The following is a 22403-nucleotide window of genomic DNA, read 5'->3' on the forward strand; positions in this document are numbered from 1 at the left end:
GCAATATAAAGGAGTGAATGACCTTGGCTTTCATGAGGGGAATCTCACTCTTCCCTGACTATCAGCTGAAATATGCACAATCCCACCGGGTAGTAAGTATCTTGCATCTAATGCAGCCACTGTTTTAGCCAAGGAACAGCTGCATCTTTCGCCCTCTCCAACCCCTCTTTCTCAGCTTTATTCACCCGACTCATTGATGTATAAAATGAGCTCCAACCCGAGAATTACTTATATTTTATGATAGCGCAATTGCTTTCCACTCTGCTGTGAATATATAGGGTCAATCCTAGGCGCCATAATCTCGAGCGGGATACCAAGACGCTAGAGATTCTCACCGTAAGCTAAAACAAGTGTGCAGGTGAGAAATCGAGATGCAACCTACGAAGTGCCAGGACCTTGGCAAAGGCGAGATTCCGAACTTGCGCATGTTTCTGTTATCAGTGAAAGTGAGGAGATCTGCCCTGCGCCTTCCTCATCGTCCCAAGGCGTGAAGAACCTACACATTTCTCGGCACAGAACTCTCCCTTCGTCCGGTCAAACAACACTTTTTTAACTCTCAGCACCTGTACCTTCCTACGTTTTTTCCCTTTTAACAGTTATCTACCAAGTGTTGGGGCGTTCCTGCCTAAAGCGGAAAGGACCTCTGAAAGGACCTCTGCTCCTCACCAGGTTTGATCTTCCTTCCCTAACCTCTCTCTTTCAACTGCAACACTCAATCTCCACACAGAGGTTGCAAGGGTTTGTCATAGTTGTGACCGAAACCGTGGTGGCTGTGGATGTCACAACAATGACAGTTCCAGTCACGACGCCTGCATCAAAACCCAGGGCGAAGATACAACAAAGCCAAGAAGTATGGGCTTTGTCACGCAGCTCCAGCGAAGACATTCACGAATGCGCGAGAAGCAGCGACGGCGCTGAACCCTAAGTGAAGGAGCTCCCAATTCTCGCCCGCTGAGAAAGAGATGACACTGCGATTTCTCGCTTTAATGACCCAGCTCGTCTACGGGTACACGTTACCACGTTCAGTTGAAGCGCGACCGGTCTCAACATGCACTCAAAGTGTAGTCGGATTACTCTGATGGAATAAATAAAAAATGGGACTGAGTCATGACTGTTCCAAACCGTCGGGCGCATCCATCGCCTCGACCAACTGGACGAGTAGCGTACGTGCGTGCTGTGAGATTGGAATATAGGCATTTGTTCCGTCTCCGGAGAAGCTAAGAGCTAAGGGAGCTTCTAGCAACGAACTGCTTAACAAGCATATGCATAGGGATTTTCACATCCCTGTTATTTTTCTCTCAAGTCTCGAGTCCTCACAACTTGACTCGCACTTCGCTTTGACCATGCCTTGCGTCCTGTTCTTGTGGCTTGTCAAGATGCCACCATTCAAAGTTGTTAAGAAAAGAACAACAAAGCAAAGACTGATGGACGCCATTCTCGACCTCCACAGCAAAACACACAAACTGTCCTACACCGAGCTAAAAGCGTCCATTGCAAACAAATCTTGCAAATCTCACATCAATGGTAGAAGGAGACCAGTTTGAGCCCCCAACAATGGAGATTTCTTCCATCTGTGGTACGTACCCCTTGAGGAATATTAAAGTCGATGTGACACGTAACTAATTTGACCAAGCTCAATGAATGGAGATGGACATGACGAGAAACGCATTTGGCAAAAGTGAGCCAAACGAAGCATTGACCCAGATCACAACCTCCTCATCTTCGCCCATCACTTTCACCTCACAACCTGACAGCACTTTTACGGACTTGAAGATGAATAACTTGCACCTGAATGCTGAAAGCATATAGGCGGTATGGCCCAGTCATGCATAAGGGTATGGTGTTGTGTGTGATGGCCAGTGGTGGGTCTTTTTAAAGATAAACAACGATTCAGAGGTGAGTAGATTATACCATCAAATCATACATGTTCTAACTTGAACAGTGGTCGGAGTATATCGTTACTGCTCGCCTCGGCAATTATCAGGAGGTGGTGGGTTTACTTGTGCACATGTTCCGTGCTGCTGCGACCATGTCTCCCGCTCAGTCAGAGGGGACATCAGTTCAGACCCATTCAAAAGAGGCTTCTGCAGAATTGTACATGGGGTTGATGAGGAGGCAGTGGAAGATGCGATGAGGAAGAAGTCTGATTGTTCTGTTCTATCCTTTTTTGTATATTATTGATATCAACCGGGAATAAAGACATGTGCAGGCTATATCACCTCGCACCCTATTCTCATTTTACTTCACATTTACCTCAGTTATCCTTCAGTTATCCTTCAGTCCTCGCTATACAAATAAGACCTCGACTAAACATGTGTTACTAGGAAAGGACCATATCGGAGAAGCTTTTGAAAACGAAACGAGTCCGGAAGGGTTGATAGCATTATCGTCAAACAACGATCTATAAAAGATCTAGAGAAATGCCGGACAAAGCAGTGTCATTGGCTTCCGAAACAGGAGAGCCACGCCCTTAGCCAAGGTGTGTTAGGGGCTCCGGTTCCCTAACATTTAGGGCTTTATTAATTCAACGGAAATGTTAAGTAGAAGAGAAACCTCTATAGGTAGTCAACTACCCCCATTATCCGCTTGACGCAACACATTTGATCCCTCGAGCGAACTTCCCTACACTATATACTAAGTAGATCTCATCTCGTCAAATAGAAATAGACCTTCCCCTGCCACTCTTTACTCTCAATACACCCCGCCACCATGTTATGCTTCACAGCTCGATAATAGGCCATCATCGGTCGCTCATCGTATACCAAAGCCGCAGAGACAACACCGTGGTATTTGATTTCACGTAACTGCCAAGAAAAGAAATGTCAGGGCTATATCCCCAGCCAAAATACGTAGAAAGACCCATTCAATAACCAAAACCACAAGCGCATAGCTATGTATGCATAGTTATACACCGTAGATGTGTCACATCAAAAAAGGAAAGGTACTTACGGATGCACGCCCCCAATCCTCGAATGGCACCCGCTCCCCATTCCGCGCAACAATCAGCGGCGCTACGTCCTCTGCGGAATAAAATGTATTGCCGAACCAATTGAGTGCGTCCAGTTCGTCTTCGAATGGATGCCCGGTGGCAAGGATATATCCGTCCCATTCACCGATTAAGTCATCTGGCTGAAGGGGCTTGAGCTCGTCAAAGATGGTGTTGATTTTCTCGCTAGTCGCCCGAGGGTGTTTGGTCAAGGAGATGAATTTCTTGGCTGGGCTTGGCTGGAAATAGTCGAATGACATTATTGGGAATTGGATTGTCATTTTATGTGTATGTGTGTGTGCGTGTGTGTCGTTGGCCTAGGTACAGCCTGAGGGGTTTTGAAGGCGAGTTGAAGACTTTGGTTTCTGACTTGCGTATGTGCTTCCTTCATCTTCGTGACTGAGTTGTCTTATTTACTAAATATGAAATGAATGGGGTTTACACAGAATGTACCTCCTGCAACAGTGAAAAACGGGCGCTTCCAGCGCGTAAGGCAGAAATCCCCAAGTATGTCACGAACTTTGATCTGCACACTGAACAGGGAGGAGACATCAGTGTTTATTCGAGGACCCTGCGAAGTAGAAACCAACATTCTATCTGATTCCTTCGAGATCAGCCATCGTATACTGCCAGGAAGGGATCCTGGCATGGGAAATGCTGCTAATACCCCGGCCGGCCCGCGACTACCCGCACTCTGAGATGTATCTGATCCTTCTCGCACTAGATTGCATACTCTGTCCCACAAAAGGCAAAACATGGTGTGAGAAGATTCTCTTGCCTGGTTGCCACATTCCAAGTGTGGGTTCGCCCGCTCCGGACTGTTTTGCCTGGGTCGATCAATGATTGATAAAGAATGGGCTATTATGTACGTTATGGTGAAGTGTTGGAATTCTTGCTAGAACCTCCTTTTTGGTGGGTAAATAATTGGTACTTTTATGTTGGATGGTGGGCAATGAGGAATTATCAAAAGACATGCATACCCATGTAGGTAATTGTTTGATATTACGAATACTCTATCACATAAGGCTACTAAGGCATAGGAATGTACAACTAAGCTAAGAGACTAAGTACCGGCCACCTTTTGGTAGCGACACAAGGCTGTAATGTGGGGGGTTAGGGTGTTGTAGGAACCAACATATTAAAGGTTGTATAGTTATGGAGAAGCTCTCTTTTATAGATTAAGCCTTTTTTATCCCTTTCCTACTATCTACCTAACAAACTAAGAAGGGGAAGAAAATATGTATATAACTAGATACATAAACAGCCTACCTGAAGTGTTTACAGGGAAAAGGCTGTTAAAAAGACATATAAAAAGACCATCGGGGAAGACTACCTAAGAAGACCACTACTAAGACCACGGTCGTATGAGCGGCCGACTATTCTTATTATAGGAATTGAGCTATTGTAGAAATTGACCCTGTCGTAGTTGATATTTATTGGAGGGATTAATTACTAGAATTTGTAGGTAATGGAAGCTGGTCAAATACGATATGCGCACTGGCAGCTATACACGATGGGTCACTATGCGGGATGTCACCGCAACTCCACAGATGCTTGCACGTACTTGAATCAGATACACGACCAATTCATTGACATGTATACACCTTTGTATCAAACCATTCTTATATCAGAAAGACGCCATCCATGTCCACCTCCGCCTCCCTGAAAGCAGATAAAATGACCCGAGATACAAATTGATCCAGCGGACCTTCACAATCGACCACGGGACCAGGCAAGCCTCAGTATAGGGTTATTGAAGACGTCGAAGAGCTGGGTAGATAATGTCCTGGGAGATATCATCCTCTGAAAATCGGGGACGACTTAGACAACAGCCGATATCGACTGGTTGACAAGCTTGGATACGGAGAATACTCGACTATATAGCTAGCCCGTGACCTACAAAGAGCCAGATACGTGGCAGTGAAGGCGATTACGCCGATGCCAGTTCTTGTACGCTTGAGGCTAGTCTTATGCATTCTCTGGGACACTCGCCGTCTACACCGGGTGGAGAAATTATTCCACCCCTCAACATTGTGAACGGCGGTATGTGAAGCCTACAAGTGGATTTAACGGGATAACCTAGCTGACCTCGATTTCTTAGACCTTCATCTCGGTAACATTCTCGTCCAGTTCCCTGAATTCATCGATCGTTATTCTACTTCAGAATTATACGAGAAATTTGGAAAGCCACAGTCAGAGGCCGTTGTTCGTCAAGATAGCATGCCATTATCAAATGGAATACCTACACATGTCTTTATCCCCGGTTGGTTTGGCGTACGCAGCGTTAACATTGCTCTTAGAAAGGAAAGGATCATTCTCGGCGCTTCGGAGAACCTTTCAACTCTTATGAAACGGCTAGGTCTTTTTCGAAGACTCTCCCTCTCCTTCAGCCACCTGAGGCCCGATTCTCTGATGAGCCACTCTGCTTTCCCTCAGACATCTGGACACTCGCCTGTACTTCTGGGAGATTTTTGGCCAGCGACCTTTGTTTGACAAATTCTTTGCAACCGCTGATTGTGTCACAGCGGAGCAAGTCGAAGCCCTTGGCATCTTACCTCCCGAGTGGTGGGAAAAGTGGCATACAAGGCTCGAATGGTTTACCGAAGACGGAGAAATTGATATGGCATATAGGGGCCACGACAACCTGCGCAGGACCTGGGACGTGAAGTTTGACTACAGTATGCAGAATCCTCGGGCCAAGGCGGGCCCAAAGATCGTGACGGAGAGGGAGAGAAAGGCATTCGAGGCGATGCTTCGCTCAATGCTGACCTTCCAGCCGGGAGAAAGAGCGACAGCGCAACAAATATTGCAGTCGGAATGGATGAAAGACTGGGGTCAACCAGCCCTCGAAGAGAGCTGGAGGACATTTCATTCTGCGAAAGGATAGGGAAATACACATCTCATTCTATAAAAATAATAGGAAAACAAATGTCTCCTAGCAAGCCTGAACTCATCCACGACAACAACTCACAACGCCCAAGTCCTCACGACCTCAAGAGACTCCTTCTCAATCTCCTCCCACCCAAGCTTTCCCCACCTCTCAGGCCTCTCGACAGCATCAACAAACTGCCTCAGCGCGAGCACCGTCTGCACCGCCCAGCGCTCCTTACTAACCTTCCCGACCCCCGTAGCCAACGGCGTCATAAGAATCCTGCCAATCCTCCCCACCCCCTCCGTTGCACGATTATGCCCCTCAACCTGACACAACAAGCTCCAAACACACTCATAGACAATCTCCCTATCCCAGCGCACATTCCCAGGCTCACGCATCGTCGGACAAATAGCCACCCATCCACAGCCGTATTTATTCTGCTTCAGGTCATCCGGGAACTCAACAAGCGTGCACGAGCCCGGTGGCGCAAAACCGCGCCATTTCTCGTAAAGGACTGTTTGAGCTGCGCGTGTCAGAGCGTGGTAGTCCTCTCGTGGGCTGAAGGTCTTGGAGATGGCGTGGTCGAAGGCTCCGTCGAGGTGGGCGTAGGAGTTTGCTGGCGAGACGATTAGGTCGAAGGTTGTTCCTTCTGGAAGGGTGTTTAGGCGCTCGTGTATTGGGGTGATCTTTAGTTTTTCTGGGTTGTGGTCTGGCCAGGTTGTGTTGAGGGCATCGTTGAAGGCTGTTATGAAGTCCTTGTCCATGCAGAGTAGGAGGATCTCAGGGATGTTGGTAGTCATCTTTGGGATTGTTGATGTAGGGGGGTAATGTTGTATGTTTGGTAAAAACTGGGGGATGTCAGACAGCATCCTTGGAAGTGTATGTTGCTAAATAGACTGAGCCTCAAGGCATCATAGTTACACAGCCCCACGTATGTGGGGACTCAAACCATAATGACTGTAGCTTTGCTTGTTGACGACAACCTTGGAAGTTGTCAATAAGGGAATGTAGGATGAATCCGTCATTTAACGGCTGTATTTAGAGGAAGCTACTGGCTACATGTATGTTCGCACCTTCTCTTAAAACTACATGGTGCCATGATCTGCAGGCAGAGATAAATATCCAGGTACCAACCTGTGACGTGGGCCCACTTCCCTCTTTCGGAAGCATATATGTTCCCTCCAGGGCTGTGCATACAAGCTACATATACCCATGGACAAACTAAGAAACTCATTCATCTAACCCAATATCCCTCTCCTTTCTCAGCGTTGGCTCTTCCGTCAAATCGGTACCACCTCCCACAGCCCGACTCTCTTGAGTCGACACGTACCGAATCAAGCTTTCACACAACCGATCTAGAACCCACTCGGGCTCTGTCTGTTTTGCCAACATGGGACTATTCTCACCAATCCAATCCCAATTAACAAGTCCATATTCATCTTCATCATTCAAAAGGCCTTCCTCACTTACTGGCTGGTTTCTCTGTGACGAAGGCGGCCGAGCTCGCGGGTCAGTAAACTGAATGAGCCGGGTGAACTCGACCCATTCTTCGTAAGAGTATCGTTGTCGTTTACCTTCGCGAGCCTGTTTCGAGGCGCGCCGAATAGCAAAGGCAAGTTGCTGGGCAAGCTCGAACGGGGTCGGGTCGCGGGCAAGTTCCTCGAGAGACCGGTGCGGATGAGACTCGGCTAAATCATCGCTTCGAGTATTAGATTGACCAGCCTCCTCGGCGTCCGCTATTTCCCGGGTGTTGGATTCATCAGCCCCCTCAAGTGGGAAACCACGCTCTCGTCGCTTTTTCACTTGGCGAGACAGTATGGACTGGGAAATGCCGGGAATCCGACCCAAGCATGTCTTGTAGACACGGGATTGAGGAAGCACGAGGTAATCGGCGACTACATCAGTGGCATGCCTGAAGCCAGCGACGACTGTGTCGCTCATCTCGGAAATGAGCATGGTCATGGTTGGGATGGCGATCAGAGACCATACCACAAAGAAAGGTCTTCCTGGATTGGACTGTGGTGTGAAATCGCCGTAGCCGATTGTTAGCAGGGAGACGAAGCAAAAGTAGAGCGATTCGAAGTATGTAATGCCTTCTAATTTCCAGAACACCACTGCTCCGCAGCACCACACAATTCCGAAGGCAACGATGCTGATGATCAAATTGTTCCAGCGGCGGAAGCGCATGGTATCTGACTGGATACGGCGCATAGCGTCGAACCGATCTTTTTCTTCACGCATGACAAGGACCCTGGGTCGGCGACCAGTGGCAAGGGCGTTGATGGTATTGCGAATTGGCCGATGATGATGAGTCTTGGAGCTTTGGCGAGTAAGAGCCGGAGGGGTAATAACTTCTCCACTAGTCGGGCGTTTCCCTTGAGAAGAGTCGACCTCGTCAAAACCGATTGACTGCTCCAAAGTGTATTGCCGTTTCTGCTCAATGTGTTTCTGAACGACATTGTCGTAGTGAACCTCGCGGGCAAATTTAAAGATGCTTTCCACGACGAGTCCCAGAATGATAATTCCAATGACCGCATATGGCCAAATAAGACCACGACCGACGGAATTCGTGGGAGTGATGTCGCCATACCCTAATGTGAGGACGGTGACATCGGAGAAGTACAACGCATCGGCGAAAGAGATCCCGATCACTCGCTGGAAAATAGCCGCGCCAATCAATAGCCAAACCACCAAAGCAGTCATTTGTAGGATCAGGGTTCGTTGCTCGCCAGTCAGCGAGAAGTGTTGCGGATATTTGCCTAGGAAATACCCTAGCATGTTGATCATCAAGACGAAGCTTAAGATAAAGTAGAGGACTGCCGCAATGACGGCACTCCAATAACCCTGCGAGTAGACCCTATCAATGCCTACCGGGGGGGTTATAGATATCTGTGGCTATGGTAATTCCACATAGCTACAAGCAAGCGTTAGGTCTGGACATACAAAACCAGGGACGGAGAAATGTTACTCACGATTCCGGCGGATATGAACCACAAAATGATTGTCACAGGCAAGGCTATAATATAGCGTACGATCTGGGTAAAATTGAACAATAAAAACATATTGCCCACAATCCCGCAACAAAGCGAGATGGCATTTAGGGAAATGCTCCTATTCGTGGTGTTAGAGAAACCTGATTCAGGGTACCCTCTTGCTCTGTACTCACCAGCGAGGGTCTGGATATCCTTCTTGAATGAGGTTTCCAGCAGTGCTATCTTCATAGGAGAGAATTTGGCTTCGCCATGGCACAACCAATGCGGTGACTGACATGACATTGGCGAGTGGTCCCGTTGTAGCAGCAACTAGCGGGATGGCTGTGGATGCAATCCACCACGACTGTGGCTCATCATCTTCAGGTGGTCTCATGTGAAATTGATCCCGGATCCATCCCCATAGGGATAGCCTATCAGACTTTTCGTCTCTGGGCATCCCCTCTGTCGTAGATCCATGTTGCATTGTTTATCTAGCATGACCATATGCCCAGATATGGGGCAGTCGCAAAGCCCAATGAGTCTTGTAGGTTTAAGGCTAAGCCCTCAAATATCTTGAAGCACCAGGTCACTCTCCAGGAACTAGATTAAACTTGAGGGGAACTTCAAGGGTCATATCCGCAATGAGATTGCATCAAGACAGCGGGAAACAAGGAGTTCTGGTACTTCTTGATTGTTGTCTCCCAAACAGGTCTCCAAATAAGTCCGAGTCGAGTAATAATATCTCAAGTAACCCACTCAATGCGGGGATTCAGGCGCTAGATAACCTGCTATCTGATAGCAGGGATGTCGACGATCGCTGTGTTTGCGGTCCCGTGACTGCCCCACGTGCGTCATCATTATTCTCCAAAGTTCACAACAACACAACATTTGAACTTTAGAAATTATGAAATACGAGTTTGAACACGTTTGGCTGAATATCCCCCAATCAGCCGCTGAAATAGGTCTGACAGGGCAAATAAGGTTGTATGGCCACATGGACTTAAGAGTCCATGTCCAGGGCTAACCCCGGCAATAACGTAGGTAAGAATTATGGCACCCCCATAGGCTTATGCTTTTATGTCAAGTTCAAACTGTTATGAACTTCATCTCATGTCAGTTCCCAAGCGTGTCCATGGTATTAACATATGGCCGGCTCGTGCTCCAACCTCCGGGGCCAACGTCTCACAAGCTCGGTATGACTCCAAATCAAGAAAGAGATTCAAAAAGCAACCTGGAAGTCTGAGCCAGTATCCATATAAGCTAATTAATACCTTAGCCTAGAGCATCTATTTAAGCATGTACTCAACACAATCAAGAATATCACTTCCCCCGAGCCTTCAATCTATACTAAACCAAACACCCTGAACATGAACCATAACTATATCTAACCACCGTCACCATACTTTATAATAATGCCTCAAAACTAGGATCACCATGCAACCCAGAACAAAGCTAGAAAGTCATGCACGCAACCACACCCCTGTGCCTCACCTGTGATAGGATCGCCACACCCTCGGGAACCCCCAACGTGCATGCATTTGAATTTCGAAGCCAATAACAGCCACGATCACCTGCATGAGAAAACGCAAATTGATCCGACGCTGGGACCTATACTATATGAAATGTGACATCAGCCGTTATGGGAGTGATAGTACCTACATAACTTTTGGAGGGCGTACAGCCAGTGAACGATCAAATACAAAACTCCAACAGAGCGATTCTAGGCGCTTTCTATGGTTCTACAGGGCGGGGTAGTGATCCACATACTTGCATTGCGCAGGAAGCGCTGAGGGGTATCACATCACATCATTGCCTGTTTTGGGGGGATCTGGACTACGTGGAAATAATATTGACTTTACAGATGTATAGATGGTTTGGTCTCGGCATGTATAGGAGAAAGTATAGCATGAGAAAGTATTAACGAGTGTCAGGGTCTATCGGACGTATGGGTCGTCTTGGTTCTATGTACAACCCGATTCCTCCGACCCAACATCAAAAGCTTAAAGGACAGAAAAAAAAGTAGATAGCTGTGCGAAAGACAAAGGAAATAAAACGAAAAAAAAAGGACAAGCACGTATATAAGAAATCGCAAGATGGTATCATCGAAGCAGAGTGACACGGACTTCAACGGCAAGACAAAACGGACTTGACGGCCAGAAATGAAAAGATTAAACAAGGACGCCAGAAATGGAATAGAATAGATCAAGAGGGCGCCGTCCTATGACAGAAACGAGATCAAAAGCAAGGCGCCGGCACCGAAAAAGCAAAAACAATAACGATGATCTTTTGTGTCGAATCCTGGGCAACATCCATGGATCGAAAAAACAGACAGTAAATGCAACGAGCAAAGCCAGCCGAAGCCAAAACACGCTCCAAATGCGATTCAACAAGTTTCAAATGCTCCAAATGTAGATAAGAAAAGCAGTAGGAAAGTCTGTCTCTTTTGGGGGAATCGCTCCCTCGGTCGGTGTATAAAAAAAAGCGTATGAAGAAAACATCCTATGCAGCCGTCGGTCGGCGCAGAATGTCTTCGCAGTTGGCGTCGAATCGCATATTCCAAAGACGAATACTATTCATGAGCTTCTCGGTATTTTCAAGCTCACGGTCGCGACCGAAAATCGATTCGACAAATTCGCAACCTGCATTGCGGCCCATCGATACGGGCCCTTTGCCACCTTCTCGTTTGGCGGCCTTCCACATGTAAAGTTCGCAGCCCTTGAGGAGCTTCTTGAATCGGGACCAGAGGCGCTCGCCGCTTTCCAGGAAGTCTTCGACGACTTCCTGCGCCTCCACGCGTTGGATGCGAGTGAGACATTCGTCGGCCCTCTTTACTTTGCCCGCCAGCTTGATCAACAATAGCCACAAGTCGCCCGCGACGTCGGCCATGGGCGTCGATGCCCCATGATGAAAGACGGTCCAGTCGTAGATCCACTTTCCGAGAGAGTTCGCATCAAATACACTACCGAGCAAGATGATCGGCGCTTCGGTCGGGTCCCAGTTCTTGATTGAATAGCCTGCTGGGATCCCTGCGGCCACGGCGTCATCTTCGGTGGCGATGGGTGGCGGTTTGGCAGTAGCTGGTGGTGGTTTGGGTTTGCTGGGAGTGCGAGTTGATGTGGATTGGCGCCTTGCGCGGGAGCGTCTGGCCGCTTCGATATCCTCGTTGTTAGGAGCCTGAGTGAAGTAAAAGTGAGAATCAGCTGGATTTGATTTGCGGTAAGAGGTCGAGGTGGTGCGACGGTGTTGGCCAGGGCCATCTCGAGTGGGATTCGAGGCCGGGGGACGACCTGGGCGACCGGTACGGGGCTCGCGGGCGTTGGTGCGCGGGATATCGAATGCTTCGTCGACCACATCTACGAAGATGGGTCGAGTCTGCGATTGCGACGGGTAGTATCCGTTGCCGAGGCCATCCCCCGTAGGATGACCGGTCGAGGAGTATCGGTGGTGTTTGGGCTTTCCCGCAAAAGAAGCACTTACATGATCGTGCTTTCGCGATGGAATGCCATAGTCTGGGGTCGCTTCATAGTAGCCTTGTGTGTAGCCCGACGAATACCATGGTGTTTCTTTGGTGGCCGTGTAACTGGCCTTGCGGTTGTGTCGTCGCGAGGTGCCCCGGGGTGAAGTGTAGGAGTTGGCGAACTGAGAGGCGTAGTAGGCGTATTGAGGTGAGGTGGGAGGTGATTGAGTGTAGTCGTAGGTTGACCACCCGGGCGGTGGACTGGAGTAATGATACATTATCGCGCGAGCATATGGAGCACCAGTCGATCAGATAATGTAAAAAAAGAGGCGACAAGCCGGAAATGCAAACAATCCAAAGGCAGTTAAATGAAATCAGCAAAAAAAAAAAAAAGAACACCAAGTATATTATACAGGATATCGTGCACCGAAACAGAAATTGACGCCGACTTTAACACTGCAGGTCAGATAGGGTTTTTTTGGGTAGTAGGACCGTCACCGTGGTACGGTTTCCGATCGAAGAGAGGAGGGTTGAGACTGAATGTGCTGAGAGGGCATTTGAACGTTCTTCGGTCAATCCGAGGAAAAGAGAGAGAGTGTGCGTTTAGGGGATCCTAGGACCCAAGATCTCCTATTGATAAAAGGAGACTCTGAGGAAAAACAAAGAGCAGAGAGACCTCCGCTCCAAAAGATGTTAATGGCTTTGGTTTCAGTGGAGAGAGGTGGAGAGTAAAAAATTTCAACCCGATGAAAGGGAAAAGGGAAGATGGATCCTTAATGTCAGCGCCGGTGATATTGGCGCAGGGCCAATCAGTGCACCCGCTAGTGGCTGGCGCGTGTGAGTTGGCGTTGTGGGCTGTGGCGTTTGGATTCTTTCTTTTCTTACGGGTATTGAATTTCCATTTCAGCGTATTCTATTCATTTCTGAAAGTTATAATTTTATTTATGGTTTTCCTCCATCTGGAAGATAGTCCATCGCTCTTATAGCTTGCGCTCGAGCTCAGCTATTACATATTATGACTCAATTTTAGGTGGCAACCTTGGAAATACAATCGAGTCACTCTCGTAGAAACTAGTACTTTCTATCTCACTCGTCAGTCTGCTAGAACCAAAGTACCATCATGTCTCGATGTCGCTACCCCTCAAGCTAGTCCAGATGGAGACGCTTCCATTGGACGCAATATGCAAACCGCTTGGCTGATAGCCCCTCATTTGAATCGGGCAGCGGACAACTGCATTTTCCTCGGTGTCTTTGAGTTTGCCAGTCTCAAGGCAACTGCTTAGCAGATTTTTTGACCGTCTCTTGGTGGACTGACTCTGAGGGAAAGGCTAAAAACAGCCGTAATGTCGCCACTAAGACGGAGTGTCATCCCACAAAGGATCTTACTGGCTGCCTTACAGCTGTCTGGCAATGTAACTAGTTTAGATCACCCCTCTATCAGCTGGCGTGTCATGGTTGGGTTGGATGAGCGCAAAGCCATGTGCTCGACTTCCAGAACTAGGCTACATTTTCTATACCTCATACAGTTTATCTGCATGAACGCCATCATTAGTTGCAGCATTGCGCACAATACTGTATATAGCAAATGGTACTTTATATCGATCATATAAGACAACATCCTCTAGTAGTAACTACCGGTCCAAGTACTTATTTACGAGAGGCAGCGCTCGATGTATGCAGTGCGCAAAAAGCCGGTTCCATGGTTGGACCGACGGCATCCCAGATTCCACGACGGCCCATCCCGTCTCGTCCAGTGGTTCAGACATCAGACTCCACCAAAACCCCAGAGATTTCGGACATTATTACTTTCTGTAACATATACGAACACGTTGCCATGGCAAGAGAAACGACTAACGAGCCCCATCAGTATCTTTTTTTACACACACATCCACTTCGCACTGCCATCTTGGGCGACATCACGGGCCATGCATAGGCTTTACCGCTGCGTCGCTGGGCAGCAACCGCCATTTTGGGCAAAAATATAGAGAATTTCGCAGACCGCAACTTGCTGCTTGGGTCTGACCATCAATATCTTCTAGTGGGCAAAAAGTCTTCGGCCTAAGAGTAAAAATAGCTATTAACAAGTATGAGATCGAGAGATGCGCAGCGGCTGTGTACAACGCGTTAGGATCGAAGCCGCATAATGGGGGCAGTGAGTCCTCCAACCATAAGCAAAATGGAGTCACTTCTGAATCACTGAGCTGTTATCCATTTTTGATATTGGCTGTCCACGGTTCATTGTTTCAGCGTGGGGCGATGAACAATAGGCGACTCGCTATGGCTGCGATCGTATTCAGTTTCAAGCCCTAGTCTGCCTTTTCGGGACTGGTCTGATAGCAGCCAACGCTACTCGATGTACAGTGTGCGTCATGACCGGCAGTGGGAGATCCAACCTGAGACTACACGCTAATATTACAACATCTATAACTGCTCTCTATTCTATGAAACAGGGCACATGTTCGATGTAAAGAACAGGACCACCGCAGTTTCGCGCCACCACAAATACCACAAATACCGACATGGTTTTTACGCTCACGCACCGAATCAAGGAATGAAAGCCGGAATTTCCAGCACGTCCTTGCTGCCCACACAAAAGAATCCCAGGTCCACCCCTGATTCGAGGGTTTTGTTTTTTTTTCCTTGGGTGAGTCAACCCTTCGAGAATCCCCCCTTGTCTTAGCCAACCAGCCAAACAGAAGGCAAAAAACCCGTCCTGCACTGCCGATCATCTAGGGTTGCACATGGCTTATTTCTATTTATTTTTCAAGGAATTAATTAATTCACCCAACATATTTTTTTAATCGTGTCTGCAAGATGGATCTCACATGCAGGCAGCAGTTAAAAAAAAAAATATGTTGACATATCTATCTGCCCACCGAAGATAATCCAGCGTCTAACAGATCTTATTTGACAACGCCCCCTATTTCTGCCTCCTTCGCCACCCCCAACCAAGCTGAATTCAGCCAGGGACGGAACAAAAGAAAGCAAATAAGGTGATATATAAAATTTAATTTGTTGAGTGGGTAACGCCAGCTCGCCTAAAAGCCATGGAATTTCTGGAAGGTTTAAAGCCCAAAACCCACAAGTCCGCTAACAAGGCTGCAGGGAGGCCGGGCTGGAAGCCGGGACGCATCTTCCCTCGGCTGTAGGAACATAACCTTGAACTGGCGCACGGGGACACAATCTCTGTACACCGTCTCCCCTGAAATAATTGGCTTTAATTTATATGTGCTTCTCGTGCGACTCGGTAAGCCTAGTATAGCCGACAACTAGTGTATCATGCATATTCATATGCTCGAAGCGCGGTCTAACGGCTGAATATCCTTAGACAAAATCAGGTTTTGGATATAGGGGTTGGATGCCTAGATGCCGGGTGGGTACTCGATACTCCGAGATTACAGAACCCTGGTCGACTGCGGATTTCAATGCGGATTAATTGGTAAATTTGCTTTTTGATATCAAGCCCGCCAAGTCTGGAAGTACAGGGAGTGTGGTAATGATAACAGCCTTCACCTACACTTGCAAGCACCTACCTCACCCCCTCGCCGTCTAATTAAACATGGACTGATGCACGCATGCACGCTCTGGACAAGATCCATAAAACTATATCACATGAATAGTATGGTTTGTAACTGAATCCTATCTATCTGCTACCCCTTGCACGAGCGGGTGTCGGCTTTGCCGTGGGAGAATCAAAACAAAACCTTGGGCCCATTTTAGTGTTTGTTATTGGTATTCTAGGCCCGGTTGGAATACTAGCGGTCGGGGAGGTCCTCGAGGGTAATTAGTACGTGTATTATTGATATCGGGCTTGGGTATTGGGCTTTTGAGGTTTTCGTTGTGCGTGCTGATCATATAGGGTTTGCATATCTGCCCTTGCCCTGTGCCCTATAACATACTCCGTAAGCGCCTATAGGTCTTGGTTGGGGCTAGGTGTTGGTTGGTGCTTTTGTCGTTACGCCGTGGGATGTGTGATAGGCGAAGGGGGCTTTGGTTAGGTTGCATACCAACCAACTCCTGCGGATGACTCGGGTTGGCTCTCTCGTTATCTCCGAGTGGCTTGGGCCAGCCCCTATTTGGCTGCGCCTTTGGGCCTTGGTCATGTAGGACGTAGGTTTATATCCCCTACAACGTACTACTAAGTTGTTCAGCGGCGCAGATATTGGGAATTGCTTGTAATGGGCGAATGTGAACCCGTTGGCCACGGGTTTATTCCATGGGTAAGATTATGACATGATCTAGTTCTATTTAAAAGGGGTTTCAGGTATATATGTACAGACATGCATGAAGTGCTATTTGAGCGCCTGGCAAACCAGAAAAGGAAGAGTATATATAATGTAGATAGTATTGACTGGAGACAATATTGCTGCACATAGAATGAATCGTATCATGTTTGTCAAAAACACAACACGCGAGTCGCTGATCCCCGAACAAAGAAAAATCCAATGAGTCCGTCCCACCAGAATGCTGTAAAGCTGGAAACCGCAAGCATATAGCTCGGGCAATTAAGAAAGAGATATAAGATAAATAGTCTATGCAACCATGTACTCGCCGTCACCCCGCTTGGCCTGCATAACGCGGGACCAACGGAAGGCCTGCGAAGAAGCTGGTGCCCTGCCACCAGCCAGCGGAGGCGGGGGACCGAACCCGCTGGGATAAATCGGGAATGAAGATTCATCGGAATGCTCAGCCCAGATCTGTTCCAGAAGCTCTAGACAGGAAAGGTTGTTGATAAAGCCAGAGTCCTTGGAGATATCCTTGCAGCGATCGCGGATGACCGAACGGTGATCGTCCTGGACACACTCCGAGCCGACAATGAACAGTGGCCAGAGAAGATATACGTCTGATTGCACGGTAATGATGCAGTGCATGGCGAGCTGGACAAGATGCTGAATACGGCCATGAGACGATGGAAGGGTCGGCTCGGCTAGACGTTCGCAGTAGAGAAGGGCTGCGTGACGGAAGCACTCCGAGATCTGGTAGACGTCCTGGAGATTCTCGGGTGCCACTTGATATGCTGATGAGGAAGTCTGTGGCGTCACATAGGTAGTAGCGTTCCAGGTCATTGTAGATGCAGACAAGGGCGGAGAAGGGAAAGCAGCCTGAGAGGCCTGAGCAGGTGGGTCGAATCGCCAGGATTCGAGTCGCTGCCTGAGCGAATACCACTCTGTCCAGAATTCTGGAGAGGAAGGACGACGGGATGAGTCGCTACTTTGCGGTGGCGTGGGAAGAGAAAATCCGTATTCCGGTACGGAGCTCATCCCTGGATTGGGCACAACTGTTTCCCATCCCGGGAACAGCATGTTAGGAGGGAGGGATGCAGTGGGGACACTAGCATCCTTTGGGCGCGATAGGTTGGGCTCCTGTTCCTGACTCAGGAGATTCAAACGGCCCAGCTGAGAAATCAGCTTGAACAGACGACCATCACAGCCGGCCAGGTTCTCCAGACCCCATTCTCCATCAGTTTTGGAGCTGATCTCCAAACATGTTCCGCGTAGTTGGACGTCACGGTCATTTGTGGTAGCTGTTAATGTATCAAACCACGAGAACATGCGGATGAACCATTTGAGGCTATCCGGTATGACACGGGAATGGCGCATTCGGATCGCAAGTAGTCTTGTTACTCCAGCGAATTGAGCGCGGAATCCGGCAACGCCAGTATCACAGCCGTGGAACAGACAGAGCATTAACAATGTCGCCAGTACAGAGTCCGACAATCTGCGACGAGGGTCGGCCAAATCAGCATTTAAAGCCTTGACGGCCATCCCTCGATGGTGATTTTCTTCTCTCATATACCCTTCGACCATTGAGATGCCATATCGATCTTGGAAATCTTCATCAGTGAGGGCGCGGTGAGCCATTGATGACATCCGTGCTGGCAGAGTTCGTTCCGTGGAGAGGTGGTTGTGCTCTCGCCTCTGGCGCAAGTTGCTCGTAGCCAACGTTGCAATCGCCTCCTGCAAAGCCTCACTCTCCATCGCCAAGCGTATAACGTGAGTCCGGAACGGATTTGTCGGGTATCGAAGGCAACAATCATGGGGGTAATGACTTCGGCGTAGTAACTGATGAGATAACGAAGACGCGGGGTCCGACCCACAGATCGTGCCAAGAGGAGCTGAGAGAGTGAGGGAGAATGCGCGGCGTTCCAGAGCATATTATAATTAGGATCGTATTTGACCTCCTCCTCATCCGTGTCTTGTGACGCCGGGGGGAGTAGCAGCCTGGGACGAGGATGGAACTGCCGTCGGCCAAACCAGAGACCCAGAATTAGCCGTCGGGCTTTGAATGGGAGCATATAGCAATGGTGGCTCCGGGGTCATATCTTGGCTTGTGTTTGGAATCATCGGCCGACTGGGCAAAGGAAGCCCTGAAATAGCAGGCGGAGCAGCAAGCGTGCTCGACCACGTTTGTGGATCTGGCATGTCCATTGTCCAAGCCATGTTCGAAGACATGTCAAAGGCAGCAGGCATCATAGGTGGGCTACCTTCCTGTTTCACACCCGGCGTCCTTGTGCCAAACGATGCCATTTCAGGGCCGGTTGACGGAGGCATCGGGGCCGAAGAATCGGCAGGCACCCGCGAAGATGGGCCGCTGCTGCTTGAGGCCTCCGGTTGCGATTTCACAGCATTCCCCGATAATTGTTCTTCCGATTGCATCACCGGAAGCTTCTGGCCCCGGAGTTTCCCTCGACTTGCGACTCCAACACCCCATGTCAACGTCGTCTTGTATCCGGAACATTCGCGGCCGAGGTCGAGGCACTGGGAGCAATAAGGTCGGCGCCGGTCACACCGTGCTCCTCGCTTGGAGCAGGCAAAGCAGTCGTCGGGGGCTCCGCTGACCACAGTTCTCTTGCGGCGTTTCCGGATCGGAGCGTTCGGGTCGGTCTTGCGGGATTTTCCCTTAGGCGCGGGGTCTCGCGAGGGACGATCTGCATTATCGGAGGCCATCTTTGACGGGCGTGGGCAATGCCCGCACGGAGTCCATCCGTTTAGACCTTGAAAGACCTGTGCGATTGGAGTGTGGTAGGCGTTCACGGGGCGTAGGTTACTTCCAAGGTGTTGGGGTTGAAGATTTGTAATTGGGGCGGAAATATCGAATGCCACGAGATCGGCGAATTCAAACAGGGATCTGGGGGTGGAAGTCGTGTTTAAATAAAAACGATAAACTCTCTGAGTCCTGCAGAGTGGAAAAAGATGGAATAATATGACGGAGAAAGATTGGGGGGTGGATATGCGATCTTCCCCGGTGGAGGCTGATCCGCGTTTTAGTCGTTTAGGGAGAACTGTCCAAGTGGACTGGGGCGCCTTTTCGAAAAGGCAAATGGTTCCACGATGATCATGAAATTCATTGATATCATTGGAATATAATCCCTCAGTGTCTCACATGTGTTCTTCGATTTTGTTCCATAATCTGGCCTTGATGTTGGCCTTATAACGTACGCTAGTTAGCGGCTTCCATAGTATGAAATCGGTGGATTCCAGTGATCTCGTGTCTCATGTCCGAAATTGAAACCAATGGATCCAAAACTAATTATATTAATATAACAATAGTAACAATATATGTAGACAAAATGCTGGTTCACCCAAGCCGTGTACTCCGTGATGTAAAAAGTATTTGCCTACGCGGCAAAGACTTGCCAAGCCCAGATCTTCTTTCCGCCCTGGAACAATACCTACGCCAGAACAACATCAACCGGTCATCGCGCTCTCTCCATCGAGCAATAGTTATATGTGAGCCTTTTTACTTTGACTTGGTCAATAAAGATCGATCGGCGTGGCCGTGCGCCACTCCCTGAACCCCTGGATCAAAGCGCAGTTACCCGAACTATCTAGCAATAATGAGTGCTTTGCGACCTGGAAGAGTGAAGGCGCTCGTACTGGCGACGCTCGCTTTGATTCTAGTATGCACCGTCCACTTTTACCGGTCTCCGATCACCGCGTCCTCCACCGTCCCCCTAGTCCCAAACACAGCATTCGAGGTTCCACTCGCCGAACGCCAGAAAGACTTCTGGAAAGTCCTTCGACCCATAATTGAACGCCACAAACCGAGTTGTCCTTCCCCGGAAAAGCGAGGCGACGCCGAAGCTCAGCACTTTGATCCCACAAAAGACCTGCCCCGACCCGATCTGACCGGCCTGGGCGAGGGAGATGTGCACAAGATGGAAGAAGCCCATGCGGCTTTCATCGAGGATGTTAAGAACTCGGGCAAGGAGTTGAAGCCGATTCATACCCCAGGCAAGCGAGGACTGGTATCAACAGCTGGTTCTACGTACCTGCCCGTTTTTGTCTCATCACTACGCATGCTCCGCCGCGCGGGGTCAAAGCTGCCGGTTGAACTCTACATGAAGGATGCCACCGAGCACGAGAAACATCTTTGCAATGAGGTGCTTCCCAAACTCGATGCGCGGTGCTTGGTGCTGGCGGATGTTGTGGGTAAAGATATCATTGAACACTATCAGCTCAAGATCTTCGCTGTTCTTTTTTCGTCCTTCGAAGAGATTGTCTGGATGGATGCGGACTGCTTCCCTCTCGGTAAACCCGAGGAACTGCTAGACTCGGAGCCATTTAAGACCCACGGTCTTGTCACATGGCCAGACTTCTGGGCTTCCTCCGCATCACCGTTATACTACAGGATTTCACGCCAACAGGCACCATCCATGACTGCCAGACAATCGTCAGAAACCGGAGCCTTCTTGGTCTCTAAGAAGACCCACTCCCTAGCTCTCTTGCTGGCGGCATATTATAACTTTTACGGCCCCTCGCATTATTTCCGCTTGTTAAGTCAAGGTGGACCTGGCGAGGGAGACAAGGAGACCTTCATTCAAGCTGCCTCAGCTGTAGGCGCCCCTTTTTACACTGTCAGTGAGAGGGTGCAAGCCATCGGACACGCGAATGCGGATGGGCTGTCTGGATCAGCTATGGCACAATCAGATCCACGCGAGGACTTTGCCTTGATCCAACAGGATAAGTGGCGTGTAAAAGACGAGTCCGTTGCCCCCGCACCGCACATTTTCTTCATCCATGCAAAGCCATCCCAAGTTCAACCCCGGTGATAGGATTTTCGGCTTGGGATGGGAAACAACACCTACCTTGAAGGAGGACGGCTCAGATGGACGCGCCTGGACGGCACCCCCACAGACCATCCAGCGATTTGGATACGATGTTGAAAGAGCTTACTGGGAGGAAATCAAGTGGGTGAGCTGCCAGCTCGAAACGGCGTTCAAAACGTGGGAGAACAAAGTGGACCTGTGCAAGAGAGTCGAGGAATACTGGAGCCATGTCTTTGCTGAGCCGCATGACGATGATCCCAAGTTTACCCTGGATGGCTGATCTCAGGTCTCACCGGCACATTTTGTGCCTTGGGTCCCTCCTCGGCTTGCCCAGCCTCCCTGCACTCCACCCCGCCTGCCCAACAGGATTCCAGTGTTTGGCTTAAATCCAACTGCACTCCGGATATATGCTTCCCATTGCCTCGGTATCTGTGACGATGAGCACTGCCTTCCTTGGCAGTGGGGTCCTTCAACCACCCAGCCATTTTCTTCTGGCTAAATAAGCCAGCCACCCTTTGGAACGGTTGCAGGTATCTGATGCCTGTTACTCTGGCTTTGTATAGGCTGCCGATACTTCATCTTGTACTATATTTCGGCCCTTGAAATCTCGGGTTCTTGTACATATCGTATAATTGCGTTTAGAAAGCAATCTCATGACATATGCTCTATTTATTCCTACATTTTACAATAGCATGCCTAGGTTTGAACGGCATTTGCCCCTTCATGTAGACTGCTACTATATGGATTCCCGCTTCTGCGTGGGAAGTGCAATATGACGCCATTGTTTGTCGTTGGCAGGCGGAAGTGGCGTGAAATCTCACCCCTACTGAGAGTATTCTAAGCAATAGCGTTGAATTATGCCAATATTGAAGGCATCAAAAAGCGACAGGTCATGATTGCGAGCACCTAGGTACTTGATTTTCTCTGCCACGTCTTGGCTCAACTCGGGATACTCATTGCATTATGCCAATATTGGTAGAGATATAGAACCCCCTCAACAGTGGTATATTGGTTTAATCAAACAATCGCCTCATGGTTGATTCCCTTAGTACTAGCGCGTATGGACG

The 22403-nt window shown here is 49.0% G+C and overlaps 9 protein-coding genes across 9 annotated transcripts; 3 read left to right on the top strand and 6 right to left on the bottom strand.

Annotated features, from left to right (window-relative positions):
• Positions 1-1814: 1814 nt before the first annotated feature.
• N7519_005975 (uncharacterized protein) lies at positions 1815-2134 on the top strand (the record flags this gene model as incomplete). Its single annotated transcript, XM_057292751.1, has 2 exons — positions 1815-1835; positions 1943-2134. The coding sequence occupies 2 exons, from the start codon at positions 1815-1817 to the stop codon at positions 2132-2134; spliced, it is 213 nt and encodes a 70-aa protein (XP_057147562.1).
• A 511-nt stretch (positions 2135-2645) lies between these two features.
• N7519_005976 (uncharacterized protein) lies at positions 2646-3267 on the bottom strand (the record flags this gene model as incomplete). Its single annotated transcript, XM_057292752.1, has 2 exons — positions 2646-2804; positions 2950-3267. 2 exons carry the CDS (start codon positions 3265-3267, stop codon positions 2646-2648), a joined length of 477 nt encoding a protein of 158 aa, XP_057147563.1.
• Positions 3268-4956: 1689 nt separating this feature from the next.
• Positions 4957-5873, top strand: N7519_005977 (uncharacterized protein; the record flags this gene model as incomplete). Its single annotated transcript, XM_057292753.1, is given in 3 exon segments — positions 4957-5029; positions 5088-5440; positions 5454-5873. 3 exon segments carry the CDS (start codon positions 4957-4959, stop codon positions 5871-5873), a joined length of 846 nt encoding a protein of 281 aa, XP_057147564.1.
• Positions 5874-5953: 80 nt separating this feature from the next.
• N7519_005978 (uncharacterized protein) lies at positions 5954-6658 on the bottom strand (the record flags this gene model as incomplete). The annotated part of the gene is made up of 1 exon (XM_057292754.1): positions 5954-6658. One exon carries the CDS (start codon positions 6656-6658, stop codon positions 5954-5956), a length of 705 nt encoding a protein of 234 aa, XP_057147565.1.
• Positions 6659-7088: 430 nt separating this feature from the next.
• N7519_005979 (potassium channel family protein) lies at positions 7089-9224 on the bottom strand (the record flags this gene model as incomplete). Its single annotated transcript, XM_057292755.1, has 3 exons — positions 7089-8702; positions 8831-8969; positions 9025-9224. The coding sequence occupies 3 exons, from the start codon at positions 9222-9224 to the stop codon at positions 7089-7091; spliced, it is 1953 nt and encodes a 650-aa protein (XP_057147566.1).
• Positions 9225-11329: 2105 nt separating this feature from the next.
• On the bottom strand, positions 11330-12565 carry N7519_005980 (uncharacterized protein; the record flags this gene model as incomplete). Its single annotated transcript, XM_057292756.1, has 1 exon — positions 11330-12565. One exon carries the CDS (start codon positions 12563-12565, stop codon positions 11330-11332), a length of 1236 nt encoding a protein of 411 aa, XP_057147567.1.
• A 4254-nt stretch (positions 12566-16819) lies between these two features.
• N7519_005981 (uncharacterized protein) lies at positions 16820-18265 on the bottom strand (the record flags this gene model as incomplete). The annotated part of the gene is made up of 1 exon (XM_057292757.1): positions 16820-18265. One exon carries the CDS (start codon positions 18263-18265, stop codon positions 16820-16822), a length of 1446 nt encoding a protein of 481 aa, XP_057147568.1.
• A 207-nt stretch (positions 18266-18472) lies between these two features.
• On the bottom strand, positions 18473-19234 carry N7519_005982 (Zn(II)2Cys6 transcription factor domain-containing protein; the record flags this gene model as incomplete). The annotated part of the gene is made up of 1 exon (XM_057292758.1): positions 18473-19234. One exon carries the CDS (start codon positions 19232-19234, stop codon positions 18473-18475), a length of 762 nt encoding a protein of 253 aa, XP_057147569.1.
• An 890-nt stretch (positions 19235-20124) lies between these two features.
• On the top strand, positions 20125-21616 carry N7519_005983 (alpha-mannosyltransferase; the record flags this gene model as incomplete). Its single annotated transcript, XM_057292759.1, has 2 exons — positions 20125-21272; positions 21343-21616. 2 exons carry the CDS (start codon positions 20125-20127, stop codon positions 21614-21616), a joined length of 1422 nt encoding a protein of 473 aa, XP_057147570.1.
• Between the last annotated feature and the right edge of the window lie 787 nt (positions 21617-22403).

Source organism: Penicillium mononematosum (assembly GCF_028829835.1).
Source record: "Penicillium mononematosum strain IBT 11891 chromosome Unknown utg000003l:1.0-8172316.0:1.0-8177699.0, whole genome shotgun sequence".
NCBI classification, from domain to species: domain Eukaryota; kingdom Fungi; phylum Ascomycota; class Eurotiomycetes; order Eurotiales; family Aspergillaceae; genus Penicillium; species Penicillium mononematosum.